Source organism: Mchenga conophoros, linkage group LG4 (assembly GCF_057382185.1).
Source record: "Mchenga conophoros isolate Kocher_MC1m ecotype Shallow Benthic linkage group LG4, M_conophoros_male_GT1.1, whole genome shotgun sequence".
NCBI lineage: Eukaryota > Metazoa > Chordata > Actinopteri > Cichliformes > Cichlidae > Mchenga > Mchenga conophoros.
This window is the reverse complement of record NC_140529.1, coordinates 11,157,042-11,173,396: the sequence shown is the minus strand read 5'-3', so window position 1 is coordinate 11,173,396 and position 16,355 is coordinate 11,157,042. Positions and strand designations below refer to the sequence as shown.

Genomic DNA, 16,355 nt, shown 5'->3' with positions numbered 1-16,355 from the left:
AGTTTAAGTTACCATGGTGATTTACCCCGATAAGAAGTGAACCGCATTAGTACAAAAAAATTACCTGAATAAGCCAGAAGCCGGTTTTGTTGTAAAGACCTCTGGACAGGAGCAGGTCATGTGTTCAGCATAAGTTGTGATTTAGCCAGGTAAAAAGAAGTAGTTCACTTTCATGACAAAACTGACAAGGCCACATATCTTGCCAACTGTGTATAGTAAACCGCTTCGGTGGATGATAAGAGATTTAAATATGCTGCTACTCAAGAATATTAAGAGTTTCACTTCCTGGTGAATAAGGGAAAAAAAAACAAACAAATGTTACAACATGTACACCTGCTGTCTACGTGTTAGCATGCTTCAGTTGCTTGTGTGTGCAACATAATGACAGCCGTGAAAGATAACCAAACAGGAGCATGAGTCAGCACTGGAGGATTTCACAACAACCACAGTTGCAAATATTCACATCTTTATAAATACAAGTCCAGATTCTAGGCAGCAATTTTGTAGTGCAGTTTAGTAATGAACAGAAGTTTAATGTTGATCTAGAACCTTTTATTTGAAACTAAACCACTGAAAGAAAACATTCACAATGATTTAACAGCCATCTCTTTTCCTTATTAAAAAATCCACTATTGAAACATAAAAACCCTTCACTGATTCAACTCACAGTCTAAATGTCTAAGAGGTGTTTCAGCTCATCAAGGACAGAGAAATGAAGAATGCTGGGTTGAAATGGCGCTTGATTCATTCTGGTATATGGATTCACCAATGTGACCCAACACAACATGCATACAGACTTTGTTTAAACAGTAAGACCCACTGAGAACAGCACCAGTTCACCTGCAAAATACCACATAAGCCCCTCTACAAGAAAGCATTTAACACTTTGAGCCTGATATTAAAATTTACAAACACATGACATAAAATGTTATAAATCAACTACTATTTACATCAAGAAAACATTTTACCCAATTTTTTCCTAAATGGCAGCAATTTAAAATAGAATTCAAGTTAAGCTTTGCTTCTTAAACATAAATGATAATATTTCAGATTTTCTTTATGGCAGAGAAAGGCAAAAAGGCAGGAAAGACATCTGGCTTCATCTAAATCAGTCTTCATTTGTACCTTAGTAGCATCTCATCTCTACACTGGAACCAAAATGAAACTAATGAGAGGTTCATTTATGCTTCTTAAAGCCCTTTCCCTCTATACCCTTGCACCACTGGTAGTAGTATTTTGGCCCTTTGGTCACCGCTGTTGGGTCAATACTGTTTATTCTTCACCAGGCTAATAATCACAAATAGTTATAGCTGATTACTTTTATTGACGACGTGTTCATTCTGCCATTATGTGTTCACATGAATCCGCTTTTATTCAGCCTCATGTTCAGGTGGGTGTAGATTTCTACCACAGATCCAGATTTTCAGTATTGGCAAAGCCAGGGTCTTTGCGGAGCATCCAGTATGTCCCATTGTACAGCCACACCTCTCTGCCAGCTTCATCCACCGATTTTCTGGGAAAACAGACCAATTAGTGACATGCAACACTGGAATGTCATTCAACCTGGAAACATTAATAAGCCTAAATAAATAAAAATACATAGATTTCTGTGGGAAACTACAGACTCTTAGAACACTAAAGAATGTGACGTTTATAATCACATCCAAGAACCTCTTCTGTTGACAGTATCAGTGAGGCAGCCGATCACCACAAAACAAAAAACAGAACAAGCTGCTGATACCCAACTATGTTAGGCATCAAACATTTTATTTAAGCTCTTATTAGTTTCAGTTTTATTTGTCATATGCAAGTTAGCACAGGGTCAACATTGCAATGAAATGTGTTTGACGAGCAGCAGTCACTCAGCAGCATGATACAGTAGAAGAAAATATAATAAAATAATAAAAAGATAGCCATTAGCCACTGACCTAACAGTTTAGTTAGGTCTTTAAAACCACCTTAAAATTAAGGCCATCCTATACCCTGTCTGGGAAACAATCCTGGATGGTTTTTTTTTTTTTTTTTTTTTTTTTTTTAACTAAATGGGCCCCCCTCCCCCTCCTTTTAAACTGCCATCATGTTTATTATTTAGTGCTTTAAATACCAGCTTTTACCACCATTATTGGTTGGACAGAGTAATCTCTTTCCATCTTGTGGTCTTTGTTACATTCAAAATAATATCCAAATACTCCCATATTAAAAGGCATGCGCTTGAGCAAACCCCACATCTTGTAAACAGATTAGAAAATGACATTTATATACATTTCCTACAGAAAAAAGGCTGATACTGAAGAAAAGGACACCAGATGTGTTGCTGCTTGAATTATTAACTAGACTTTTGACAGTCCACCACAAAACCAGAACGAGGCAACGAGGAAAGCTTCTCACCTGAAGAACCTGGGGATGTGTTCCTCCCCTTTCTTGGCCATTTCTTTCCTCCTTTCCCTTTGGTTCTCCTCCACCTCATCCTTCCTTTTATCTGCTTCTGCTATTTTTCCCTCCTCCAGGAGCCTGATAGAGCAGACAAGAGTAAGGAATTGGAGCGCACAGAAGATGGTGCAGAAATGTCTGTCAGTCTACCATAGTTTAAATTAAACAAGATCTTGTGGATACCTCTGGTCCGGTCTGAAACGTGTGTCCGTAGGTGGAAGGACAGCCTTCAATTCTGAAGTCAGTTCATTAAGTTCCCTGGCATAACTTGAGAAGCCATAGAACTTGACATAGTCATCAGGCTGTACATCTGTATAGAAAAGGATATCGTGGATATTTAAAGATCTTTCATCTAAAACTTGAACATAGTTGACAAAACTCAGCGTTTGTGTATAAAGTAGATTAGCTTAATCATTTGTGGAAGAGATCAATGAGTCAGTCTTGGCTCAGGTTGACGGTGGTCTTTACATGAGTCATAGGATTGGAGTAATTTGTGAGGGATTTGAGCGCTGAACAGTGGTACTCACTGGGTTTCCAGATACATTTTGGTGTAGGTAGTGTATCACAGAAAATGCCTTCATGCCAGAGACCTCCGAAACGATGAATCACTGACCCAGCCTGGTCCAAAACCACACCCTGCACCTCATTCTTACTGCTGTCCGAGCTCCAGTAGCGGGACTGGGATGAAAAGATGAAGGCACTTAGCACAATTTCAATGCATTACATGGACCTCTGGCTAAATTAGAAAAAATATGCATATGTGCATGTCCTTACCTTGACAAAGGTAATCTTGCAGGTGCACACATCACTCTTTGTGTTTCTGATGGTCACCTCACCATAGTGCTCCAAAGAGCGTTGCTGACTCAGGACATTGTGGATACATGTAACGGCCTTATTCCATTCATAGTGATCACCATAACTAAACAAAAAACAAATTATACTGTGATCATTGCATAATGAAATTGAAACAGTTTTTAAATGTAGATGAGATCGTAGATCGTACAGGCTCAAATTGTATATGGATTTCTAGAAATGCTGGTGCCTTGTGACAGCAAACTGCAAACCAGCCATCCTTTGCTTTAGTCCATCTTGTTTACTTTTTACTAACATTTTTAATATTGTCACTTCTGTGTCAGCATTTGTATCCAAAAAGCCTCAAGATAATTTTCAAGGTCTCCCACTCATCCGATCAATCTTCTAGCCTGTTTGCATTTCTCCTTTTTATCTGGAAAAATCACGCCTTTGAAAAATTAAGCCAACATGCAAGTGCCAGAAACTGCACTTCCTTCAATGGACAGTTTGGTGAAATTGTCCAGCTTTGGAGCAACATTAGGCCAGTTATTTATTTAAAAAAAAAACAACCAAAAAAAACTAAACAAACACGCTTTTGATCAGTCCCTTTTTTATAAAAACATTATTGTATGTAAAAGTTTCAATTATTCACCAATCTTGATATAGAGCAATGATTCTTTGTCATCTCTTGTACTAGTGTATGGTGTTGTATACTACTATTAATATTAAAACACTGTCCCTTTGTTTCACATCTTTTGTGGTTAAAAGTGGCATAAAATCATCACCTGGGTAGGGTAACATTAACCAGTCCAGAAGAGATGATCTCCACAGACTTGCCCCAAAACTTGTACTTCCATCTCTGATCTGAGAGCAGAATTAAAGAAGGAAAAGCTGCAGTGTTAGGTCTGATTGCTGTATATCTGGGACTTGCTTAAGAAACCAAAAAACAAAAACAACACACCTTGCCAGAAAGTGAAGTTTTCTGACTCTGCATGGCAAGCAGAGATGGGTGGATGGTGACTGACCTGAAAACATAAGACAATACAGCATTAAAGTCTGTTCTAAAACACCAATAAGCCGAATCATTATGTCTTCAGGTTACCTGTTCACTAATGTATTGGAATCCTTTGTCTTCTCTGTAATTCTCATACGTTTCACCCAGGACAGGGTTGAAGGGTTTGTAACGATTCCTCCAGGATGCCCAGGCATAACCAGAGATGGAGAATGCTGCTACATAAACCTAAAAACAAACAAGACAAAAACAATTTTTTCCTAAATCCTGAACAAGCCTTACACCAAATTCAACTTGATTTGACCCCCAGCGGGTCAGAAATCATAAGCAATCCCAACACACCATCCTCTCATATGGATCATCAATGTTGCTGGCAATGTCCAGCAGCTCAGAGTACTCCAGTTCTTCACTGAGCCTCTGCAGCAATGAGAGTGGCTCATTGAGAGCAACTGGCATAGACACTCTGGACAGATCCTTGCCAATGTTGTTGTAGAGGATGGTCATAATGCCAATGTGGCTGTTGTCTGCGCAGGGGGCAGGCAGGGTAGTGCGACGACCTGCATGGTAACACCACAAAACAGCGTAACATATTAAACAAAATGGATGATTAAAAATACAACACACACACACACACACACACACACACACACACACACAACAACAACAACACCACACACAAAATGAGATAAACCTGGTCAACTAACCAAGAATAATCACAATATCCACATGTTCCAGGCCTCACTGGTGGTGCTTCCAAAACCTTTTATGGCAGCGGTCCTCAATGCCCGGGCTACGGACCGGTACCGGTCCGTGAGTTGAGGCTTGGGTATGAAATTTATGGTTTTAATCGTTATTTTTAAACTCTGTTTCCCTGGGTCTTTCCCTGTGTGTTATGCATAAATCTTCTTTTTTTGGTACCGGTACTGGTTTTATTTTGTTGTATGTATCCACGACATCTTAAAGGCAGGTCTGTGAAAATGTTGTCAGACAAACTGGTCCGTGGTGCAAAAAAGGTTGGGAACTGCTGTTTTATAGCATGTTTCGAGATTCTTAAGATCCTTATTAAATTACAGGCCATACATGGTTAGAAATGTTGAAGGTCTCCCAAATGACAATTAAATAGTCTAGTATGGAAACTGCCACGCATCAACATGCAGAGCCCTCCGGAGGATTATTGGCAGCTCTCTACCCAGTCTACAGAACATTTACACCTCATGCTGCATTCGTAAAGCCACTAGCATCATGGCTGACCCGCATCACCCCTCCCACCAACTGTTTACTCCTCCTCCATCCAGAAGACGACTCTGCAGCATCAGGAGCAGGTCAGCGAGATTTTTTTTTAATTTTTTTATTTTTTATTTTTAAACAGTTTGCCACTTTGATCCAGGAGGACATCATTTTACCCCACTGTATACTTGAGTGTATATTGTAGAGTTTTATTGTCAACCCAACAAAGCTCTACTGGACTAAACATAATTGAGGTAGGTTTTGGAGTCATGGGTAGCACCAGTTATGGCAGAAACTCACATTAGCCCAGATAAACTCATATTAGCCCAGATAAGCTCATGGCTGTCCTGCTGCCCTTTTCCATGGGCAAGTGCCATTTGGGACATAGGTTTCAGCTCGGATGAGCATGCTTTGCAAAGCGGCTTGCAGCAGCAGCCATATACAGGTGAAGCAACTCAAATTCTAAGTGGTTTTGACAAAGCAACAGTTTGGTTCCAAATGTATACAGGCTACTTCACGTCTGAATTTTGTGTGAATCAGAAGCACGATTAGCAGCCATGTCTGTCCTACTGTTATCATTCCTTTCATATTAGCGGTTACCATGTTGAAATATAAATTTACAGGTTTGCTTAACAGAAGATTACTTTACCAGTATCAGGAGGCACTGGCCGTGGCTTGTGACTTGCGCTGTTCAAACTTTCTCTGTAGTTAAGAGTAGCAGCAGCTGTGGAGGACAGAGGAAACAATGACTTGATGTTTTTGTTTCATGTTAACCTTTGTTGTGACACAGAAAATCGTGCAGTGGCGATTTATTTGAAATTAAATACTCACAATGTCCTTCTTCAGGCTCTGATGTGCTAGTGGTGGTAATGTCACTCAGGCCCGATTCATCAGAAGCCTCGGCCTCTGACGAAGTCTCGCACACTATTACCTCGCTAGCATCAAAATACTCTGCCATAGAATCTGCCACTGAAGGTGGACGGTTACTGTGACGACTTAAGGAAGGCGTTCTCTGTAAGGATGAAACATGGTTCCAGCTATAGTTTGACCATTTAAGTCCAATAAACAAGTCTACCTGTAAGTGCTGCGAAGCTGCGAAGTAAATTCAGAACAGTGACGACTGACATGCACAGTTATTTCCAACAGGTGCTACCCACACAACTTGCTCTGTAACAATTGTAGGTGCAGCTGTCCCAACTGTGAATAACAGCAGCACCACCACCCACGTCACTAGACTGTAAATCATTCCATGTTTTCCTTCTTTTGACCAAAGTTTCCCACAATCTTATAGCTTCAGTCAGATAAAATTTCTTCATGATCCTGAGCTAGAATTCAATGTTAATCAGGATGATTATCAGTGACACCAGAAAAAAATAAATAATAATAATGCTACACACATACACTACACACCTGGTCTGGACGGACAGTGCAGAAGGATTCTTCAGAAGAGTCAGAGGACAGGGAAAGCGAATGGACTTTGGTCAGATGGGACTGTATATCAAGCTGCATGCGCGCAGGCACACATGCACACAAGCCATGCAGGAGAAGTGCAGAAGAAACACACAGGATCAAAAATGCATGCAGCGAATATCACGCACACTCCAAAGCACAAACACAGCAGAGGTGAGGCAAATATTACTTGTTGCCAAGTGCAGTTGCTCTCCAGTACAGTAAATACCAGCACAATCAAACTGAATTATGTATAATATCTTAGCAAGGACAGAGCTTTTTAGTGGGCCAGGTAGGACTTTAGTAAATGAACTTAGTACAGGTTAGGAAAGGTCCCTTCAGACATTTAGTATTTCTGAATTATCCATCACTGTGGATATAACTATTAACAAAACACCCTCTCAACTATTAACAAAACACCCTCTTGCAAAAAAAAAAAAAAAAAAAAAAAAAATGGATCTTTATCAATCAATTCTTCGTAGAAAAACTTTATTTACCCTTTAAACTCACTAAATTATGGTTAGTAAACGACTCTAAAGCGATTTTGAACAAGAGGGTGAAAGTCTCACCAGTTTCCAGTAGAGTGATATAACAGTAAATAAACAGGGTAATAACATACATTTATTAACCATGGGATATGTTCATCACTGTGGATATCAAGCAACTATTAACAAAATAAAGCCCAAAGTCACAGCCGCTGATGTTCAAACATGCAGTCACATGCACCATGGTAAGAAGCCAAGGGGAAAGCAAGAAGTGTTGCATAAGCACAGTCAGTCTGACAGCAGGAGCCAACAAGTCCCTAACCTGACTGCTTTGTTTCAGTACGCGGCAGTCGTTTTATATGCATATTTGTGTGTGAAAAGAAAGGAATACTTGAGGTGTGTTCCTTTAAGTTCCACCTGTATTAACTTGTGCCCGTCTTACCTAAAAACAGCCCAAACCTGCTCAACAGTATCACTTAGGGCTGGGCCCATTGTTGCCGTTTGCAGGGCTACACTAAGATTTAGAGTGTTGGAAAGACACTAACTGGGGTATGGTGAAGGATCTAGTCTGTGTTTTTATCTGGTTTATGACATCAAGAATTAGAAGTCAGGTTAAGTTTGCTTCCACATAGGCCAGAAGTGTCCATGTTTGTATACATATGTGTCTGTTACCTCAGACAATGTGCTACAGATGGTAGCGAGCTGCTGTGAGGTGTTCTGCCGCATGTCTGGGCCGGTCCAGGCTTGCCTCAGTCTCTCACGCTCCAAGGTCAAAACCTCATGAATGGACTTCAGAGAACTGTGAACTGCAACACAGCAAAAGTGTAAGTGATAGATGAGGATTCTCACACTCTCAGCAATATGTCAAAATGTGTCAGGGAATATGTAAAGGGAAAAAAAGTCAATGCTAATGCAGAGAGCGTCAGACTTAGCCAAGTGGCAGCAAGGCCATACCTCTCTGAGAAGCAGTGCAGATCTCCTGGTGGAGCTTCTTAGCTTCAGGTGAGGTGACTTGAGGATTGGACAGCTGAGAGTAGACGTAGTTTGGAATGGACTGTACAGAAGTGGAATTTGTGCTCAGATGACTGGAAGTGAACTGCTGGAGATGAAGAGAAAAGGAAAAGAGTCACAGAATTGGATGAGGCTAAAAAGTGGTGAGCTGTCTGATGGTACTGTAACAAGACATTAAGTAACAAATTCCTACCATTCCCCCCATGGCCTCAGCACGAGACAGAGTCCTGGAGTGACCCGGCATTCGCCCATTCTTTTTCTTGGGTTTTTCCAGGGAGAGATTCTAAACACAGAAGTACAAAATTATAGCTTCTTTTTCCAGACCATTTTCTTTTGCAGGTTAGGGTGGAGCAATTCTGAAGCTGAGAATGAAATCCCAACAGCATTATATCACAGTTCCATCCTATAGTTTATATATGGTGCTGTTAAGGCTAATCTGGTATATAGTTGGTTAAGATAGTGAATGACCTGGAAAAATATTTCAGAATGAGCAATTATGGGTGTATTTTGTTTAATTTCTTTTTGCATTTCCTAAAGAAAAACTATGGTGAAGTGTTACAGCCTTTTTACTGGATGCCTATTGTGCTTGATACCATAAATTTTAAAGCCCATTTAAAACATTTCAGATTTTTGCTTAGATTAAACATCAAACTTTGTGTGAAATTACTTCTCACCCCCCGGTTGTTAAATATTCTTTGACAAGTGACACACATTCACATTTGGGACCAGCATACTTGCCTGCATGCTGATTCGCATCTCCAGGTCTGTGTTAGTGATAGGGTAGCCTCCTTCCAGCCAATTCAGTCTCTGGATAAGTTGAGCCAGTTCTGTCAGATCTGCCTGACAACGAGCCAGTTCTGATAGGCAGTGGGTTAAAGGTCACAGTTTAGAAATGGAACGAAGAGACAGGCACACCTACTGATCAAATCTGTATTCATTGTTAAATATGGAGGACATATGATCAAGAATCAGGCCTCTCTTTCTGGCGCCATCTCTAATGCAGCTCTCACCATTGGAGGTTGCATCTATGTCGTGGGTCTGCTGCAGCCAAGCTGATACCTTGCTGGTCACACCTGGTTGACTGGCAACAGCTGGGGCAGGACTTGCCATCTCTGGATGGTACACCGATGCAGAGCTGGCATAGTGAGGAATCTGCAGGATCATATATCAAGGTTAAAAGAAAGCACTTTCACAATTACAGTATCTGTGGGCAGCTGCTGTTTTTCAGACTACAGTGATCATGGATTACATAAATACCATTTTCTGTATTTTTTTGATAGTCAGCTGTCTAAAGTATTATCATCCAAATTATTAATACTCAAACATTTTTTGGTCGCAAAAATGTTCACCAGTCTATCTGCGATTCTCCATTTGATTGGATTCCTATAGCACAAAGTAAATTTCCTTTCAGCTGTGGACAGTTTACTGGAGCAGGAAGTTATACTGACTGTTGCTCTGCTTTGCTGAGAGAAAGCCGGGAGAGTGCTCTGTCCCAAAGAAAGCGCATGAAGCACACCACGGTGGACACTCATGGCCTCATTTTTTCTGAACACACGATGGGCACACAGCTTGGTCAACCAGATGTAGAAAATGTCGTGACTTTTTGCCTAATACCAGAGAGAAGAGAACTTATTTAATTTGGATACATCCGATTCTAGCCACAGTAAACACTTGACTCATCCTGGAACCAATAAGTTACCTTGAGGTGATACAGGTTGTCTCCAGCATCCAGGTCTATGCGTTTGGTCTTCTTATTCACAGACATGACAGCCATGCTGATGTCCAGAGAGCCATGCAGCTTCCCTCTTTGAATCTAAACACAATGGCAGAGGACATTTAACACTTTATTCTTCATCAGAGCATATCATTATTGTTTGATGTTTTTGTGTTGGACTTACATCTTGCTGGGTCTTTGAGTACTTGAGAATGCCTTTCTCCAACAGAAAGTACCTCTAAAAAGAGAGTTTGGCAAATTAGTTGTGGATAAAAATCTTCACTGTTCAACCCTGCAGGATTTACTACAGTTTCACTGAGAAACTGGAAGAGCAAAATAGTTTAAATTCTCTCACTTTGTGCCAGCCTTTGAGCGGATATTTTCTCCTTTTCATCAAGTAGCCCTCACAGATCCCAGGAATACTGAGGTCTCCAGATGACCCTGGAACCAAGCCCCTGTCAGCATGCTGCAAGTCATCCACTACCTCCCAGTGACGAGACTGATAGAGACAGAAAGCACTTTAAAATTACATTTATGAAAACACAGCTTTTAGTTTCAGGTGTCAGTCAATTGGAGGAATTCTGTGATATGGATTGCAAGAGGGGGCAGAAATGGAGAAAATCTCTGGAAGCCCATTTGTACCAAGTGGGTTACAGTTTTATCTTTTACTTTACAATATAATTAGTGTCTTTTTTTCTTTTTACCTGTTTTGAGTGCTTGCCAGAACCTGTGCTGCTGCTCCGTGAGTGGCCAGGTCTGAAAGTGCTTGCTGGGGATTTGTCAAGGCCACTAATCACTGACTGGCTGCTACTGAGAGGTGGTGGACAAACCTGAGGGTCCATTGGTGCAATGTAATGAGAGTAGCGTTGCATGGAGAGAAATGACCTTCAACCCAAGTTGTTTCTCATGGCAATGTACACAGTGCTGGGGGGACAAGAAAAAGCTTCATGACAAGTCAAAAAGATGACATACAAATGTACAACATCACAGTCACAGTCAAAGCAAAATTAAAGCCGAGTTGGAAAGGTGGATAACAGGAATGACACAAGCAGAGTTTTAAAAACCTTCTTCTAAAAGAAACAAATGTATCCACAGACATGCAACTTTCGACTTTTAAAGTAATATCTTTGAGAACAAAAGAAGCCTGGGTGGAACCATGATTCTAGTTTGTCCAAGAGTTACAAGTGGTCCTTTTACAGTACAAACAGAAACAAATCTACAGTCTCATTGTTTGTCTAAACTGCAGGCATAAGGCAATATTTTATCTGTGCCTGTAATGATGTCACCATTAAGTTCCTGACTTTAACAACATTAAAGTCAGGAACTGAGAAGATATAATTGTCTCACCAAACGTAAAAACAAAAACAAAAAAAACAAACATTTTAAAACCATTTTAGAACTTTAATCTTAGATTGGCTCGTAAAATTTAATGTGGATTAAGGATCAAGACAAATTATTTGTTATGAACATAGAGGTGACAAATTAAAGGTATTATGAAGCCATCAACCATATACTCAGACCATCTGGTAGCCCTTACGCTATGGGGAGCATTTTCCTCCAATGGTCCGTGTCCATGTTTTCCCTTAAAGGGAAGGGCACCTGCAATCAAAAGCAGGATTTTCCTGTAGAGGAAAGGAATGACCGCTAAAGGGACTTCGGGAGTTTTATTTGACTGCCATGTTTGTGTGTGAGATATCATACTTCCTGCTACTGAAATCACGAGGTATGAAAGAAGTCTAGATCTTACTAGTCTGTTAAGTCAAGCAGGTGGACAATTAAATGCATAATTTAAAAAAAAAAAACCCAACAGTCTTATGGTCCACTGAGCCAACAGTGGTTCTTCCTACTCGATTTGGAAGGGAAGTCGGAAGACCCTTACACCCAATTCCAACACTTACATTTGTTTTTTCTCATTCAGACAGATCAGCTTACATGAGGAAGAATCACTGACAAAATTCCAGTCTGAAATTCCAAGAAGTCTTAACCAGAGACTGGTGTCCGTTTATTGCTTAAAGCATGCAGCTTGAGCACATAATCTGTACTTAAAGGAAATTTGGATTTGCATGTGACTGCATGTTTTCTCTTCAGGGTGGAACAGTTGCACCTTTACCCTTCTCTCTCTGTGGAATATTAATCACATATTAATCTTAATGTCCTACTTGGGGACAACTACAACTATAGAGAATGTGATCAATGCCTGACACAATCTACTTAGTTTACAGATGATTCAGGTCTGACTTTCAGTATATGGATAGAAAAACCTCCATCAAAACTAAAACTAACTACTAACTAATCATGGCTTACATTTGGGTGATATGACAGCAAATACAGGATTGTATATCGTAAACAAAAATATAAAAGTTTATCCATACAATCAACAACAAACAGTAAAAAAGTAGACAACTACATCAACAGTAATATTTGTGACTATGTATCTATGTAGAATGCACATAAAAGTCATATAAAATAGTGGGAAGGCACAGAGACAAAATAGTAAATGAAACACACCTGTGTTGGACTGACAAGCTGCAGCAGCAGGACTCCACAGACAGTTCCTTATACCTTCTCCCAGAAACAATTGTAGAGCTGTAAAATGTCTTCTGTGGAGAAAAATCACAGCACAGAGACTTTCCTAGGGTGTTCCTTCACTGTGTGATCTCCCTGCTCTTGTCCTCTGAGTTAAACAAAAAGCAATACCACACCTGACTGATGATGTGCTTGTTAGACTGGTGTAAATCAAAGCCAGTGGGTATCTGGGCGGGGCTGAAAGCTAAGGAACATGACCTGACCAAACAGGCCTTCCAACTTTGTCATCTCAAAGATGGCATGCGTTAGAACAGATTTGCAATCAACAGATATGCCAAAGTCTTGAGTTACTTTCAGTAATTAGCTCTGACCTACAAAGGTCTTAAAGAGAGTAATGAGCTGACAATTCTGTCTGATATCAGAGTGGTTTTCTGAAAGCAATCTGCTGAAAATGTGAATGTCAGTGTTTTCATCAGTGAGAAAGTCATTTTCCTTTAATGTCTGTATGGGTTCTCAGTCTACCAGGTACCATGGTAGCCCTTTTTCACAACTTGGATGGGAGGTGACTCTTCAAGAAACTTAAAGAAGTCCAGTTGCTTTCTTTTAAGCTCCTTCGCATGCATACACACACAGGCAGACACACATGCACACATATTTTGCTGCCCCAAACTACTCAGTAAATCTGAAACAAAAAGGAACCCCCTGCAGACTTGGCTTCAGGATTAAAGCCAGAGTTACATTTAGGTTTGGTACTCTGTTGTGATGGTCAAATGTAGAGTTAAGGGGGCCATAAGATTATGAGTATTGATTAATATTTATCACTGAATGTCCTCACAAAGATAAGTAAACATACATGCCTGAGTGTTTTGTGTGCTTGTAGGTGTGTGTGTCCCCCCTGTACACAGAGTGAGGAAGACAGCAATAACTCCACTGGAAACAGAAAATTATTTCTATCTTACAACTGCGGTCTACATACACTCATCATGGATGTCGTGGTATTTGGACGTTATAAATGATTTCTTTGAACTGTTCTTTTTATCAAGATTTGAGTGCAGAGGTTTGACTTTATTTTTGATTTTCTATAAGATACATACAAGGTCAAAAATGTAGAAATAAGCTTAAAGACACTGGTACAAAAATAAAGGAACACATAGAAAACACAGATCTTAAAGGAAAAAAATCTTGCTGGGTATATATTGTTGAAATGGACTGAGTAATATGTTAGGAATGAAAGGATGCCATATTTTTTTGATGGAAATGAACATTACAGAGGACTAGAAATGCGCCTCAAAAATGAAAGTGATAAAATGTGGCAGATTAGTCCATATTGCTGAAATTTGGTGCAGCTCAAAATGGTACTTTGTATGGCCATCGTGTGCGTTTAAGCATGCCTGACAATATTGTGGCATGCTCCTAATGAGATAACAGATGATATCCTGCTAGATCTTCTCCCAAATCTGGACCAAGACTGTCTGAGGTGGAAAGTTACAGACAAAATAACATTCTCCATAGTTTCTTCACGCTCTATCCAAGAACACTGCACCAGTGCTGGGCCTGCCATTTCTGGTATTCTCTGGCAAATGCCAGTTTGGCTCCATAGTGTTGGGCAGTGTTGATAGGCCATGTAAAACCAGAGTCATGATAAACAATATATACGCTGCATTTTTTCCTGAATAGTTTCGTCACGTTTAACGACAGCGCTAGCAAGCACTCTCTGCTTATGACCAAAAAACAAAACAAAAACAAAAAAAAAAAACCCTGCCCTTTCCTGTTGGTGGAAAAATGCACCATGCCATGATATTTGGTTGTTTAGGAAGAGGGGGAAGTTTTAGGAGTGACAGCAAGAGTGAGAGTGAGAGAGAGAGAGAGAGAGAGAGAGAGAGAGAGAGAGAGAGAGCAGAAAAAGAGAGAGAGGGCGTTTTGAGATGTGAGAGATTTATGACATTTAGCGTGTTTGGAGTGTGTAGTTAATGTGTTGTCTTTTGTAGTTAGTGTGTAGTGTTGTGGATAGTTTGTGTTGTGTGTCAGAACAATGAGGCGACTGCTTTCTCCAGGTAGAGAACAGGAGTGATACACCTGCTGCTGTCAGACCTGCAGGCATCAGGCTGTGATGTTCTCCTTTATAGTGGACGGAAATATTTGGAGTGGCACAAATAATTTGTGTGGCATCTTATTGAATGTAAAAGGTAAATGGCTGCAAATAGCTTTGTTGTTTCCAAAACTTGTACATATGATTTTAAAATTGACAATTTATATTTGCATTTAAAGTTGTGAAATATGATTCATTTAACATGTTTGTGGTTGTTACAGTAAAAAATATAACTTTTTCTACTCGGATTTTATGTTTTCTTGTCAGATTTTAGATCAATTGTGTTAATACAGTATGTCAAAATGAAATCATAACTGTAGATTCAGACACTTGAGGTTGAGCTGAAAAGAATGATACCAAACAAGGCAAAGTAAATAGTTTTTAAAGGTGAAATGTACAGGGAAAATCACAAGTAGTAAAAAATGGGCAATTATACCCTGGACCTCAGAGGTTTTTTTTTTAAAGTAACGCAATAGTTACTTTTCAAATAATTAATTACTTTTAGAAAACTGTAACTCCGTTACTTTTTTGAAGAAGTAACTAGTAACTGTAATTAATTACTTTTTCAAAGTAACTTGCCCAACACTGGTTGTGACGCAGGAATGTTACTTACCACCAATGTTACTTGCCTTCCAGCTGAAGATAAAAGCAGTATAGGACACTATTACAGAGCACGTACCTTATATTAAACATTTTTGTCATTCAGGAAAAGCTCATGGTTGTTGAAGAAGTAACTCATGTACCTGTTCCCCATCTTTGTTTGCTAGATATCCACACCGTCATGTCCTCACAAAAAAACACAACAAAACACAACAAAAACAACCTTAGAGCTGATGGCATAACCCAGGGATAATGCTTATATTTTGAGTCATGACAAGGTCAGAGGAAGATTTCAGATCAACTATGTCAAGTATGTGGTCTGACCATTAAACCAGAGTTTGTATAGTTTCTGTGCTAAAGCCCCAAAAACATGTTAAAAAAAAACCCTATGAATTTCACTTTGACTGGAGAAGAAGAAATTACATGGTATAAATGATAAAACTTACTGTTTGAATTCTGCAGAGAAACTACTGCCAAAAGGAATGTAGAAAAATGATTTGAGTGATAACATTATCCCTATGGCACTTTTATGAATTTTGATGCTTTGTGCTAAAGTGTCCTCAGGCAAGATACTGAACCCCAAGTTGTTCTCTGATGCATTTATCAGAGAGTGAATATTGTGTGAGTCCATCATGACGTAACCATAATGTGTATGGGAAACATTACACAGCCCAAGCAAGCCAAATATGGAAGTCATATTTGGATTTAATTGAAAGATGCAGACTGTTTTGTTGTCTGTGATTAAAGCAAAGTTGTCCAGAACAATCTGCCATCCTGTCTCTGTGACAACACTTTAGACAGGTTTGAGACATAATATGACTGGTTTTCTCTCTCGTCACTCCTCCATTTCTCTTTTCCCTCCTCCCTTCAGGAATGTGCCAGAACAACATGCACAGGCTGTTGGGCAACATTCGAATAAAGGGATACTTTAAGGCCAACTGAGCACTGTTTAAATACCAGAGCCTACTAGAGTATATAGAGTTATATACAGAAACAAAACAATTAACTCATGTCAAACAA

The 16,355-nt window shown here is 39.7% G+C and overlaps 1 protein-coding gene across 3 annotated transcripts; it reads right to left on the bottom strand.

The window, feature by feature from the left end:
* Positions 1 to 530: 530 nt before the first annotated feature.
* LOC146575554 (oxysterol-binding protein-related protein 7-like) lies at positions 531 to 12,840 on the bottom strand. Of its 3 annotated transcripts, none has more exons than XM_085270282.1 (23): positions 12,629 to 12,840; positions 10,825 to 11,044; positions 10,476 to 10,619; positions 10,305 to 10,358; positions 10,106 to 10,219; positions 9,855 to 10,013; positions 9,417 to 9,558; positions 9,145 to 9,263; positions 8,600 to 8,689; positions 8,350 to 8,494; positions 8,068 to 8,201; positions 6,872 to 6,964; positions 6,293 to 6,473; positions 6,111 to 6,185; positions 4,577 to 4,791; positions 4,325 to 4,462; positions 4,184 to 4,247; positions 4,008 to 4,086; positions 3,205 to 3,349; positions 2,958 to 3,108; positions 2,614 to 2,740; positions 2,389 to 2,511; positions 531 to 1,513 (listed from the first exon to the last, which is right to left on the bottom strand). In XM_085270282.1, exons 2-23 carry the CDS (start codon positions 10,990 to 10,992, stop codon positions 1,405 to 1,407), a joined length of 2,769 nt encoding a protein of 922 aa, XP_085126408.1. In that variant the 5' UTR covers positions 10,993 to 11,044; positions 12,629 to 12,840; the 3' UTR covers positions 531 to 1,404. The 3 variants fall into 3 exon arrangements, with proteins under 3 accessions (XP_085126408.1, XP_085126409.1, XP_085126410.1); XM_085270283.1 differs by having other exon boundaries at positions 8,350 to 8,491; XM_085270284.1 differs by lacking the exon at positions 6,872 to 6,964.
* Between the last annotated feature and the right edge of the window lie 3,515 nt (positions 12,841 to 16,355).

What these genes read in the sequence shown, in the direction of transcription:
- LOC146575554 (XM_085270282.1), bottom strand. Translation starts at nt 10,992, where the DNA reads ATGCAACGCTACTCTCATTACATTGCACCAATGGACCCTCAGGTTTGT. An exon ending in ACTCAAAGACCCAGCAAGAT is followed by an intron (nt 10,220 to 10,304) that starts GTAAGTCCAACA and finishes CATTGTGTTTAG; the next exon opens with ATTCAAAGAGGGAAGCTGCA. An exon ending in GTTAATGTTACCCTACCCAG is followed by an intron (nt 3,350 to 4,007) that starts GTGATGATTTTA and finishes TTTTTTGTTTAG; the next exon opens with TTATGGTGATCACTATGAAT.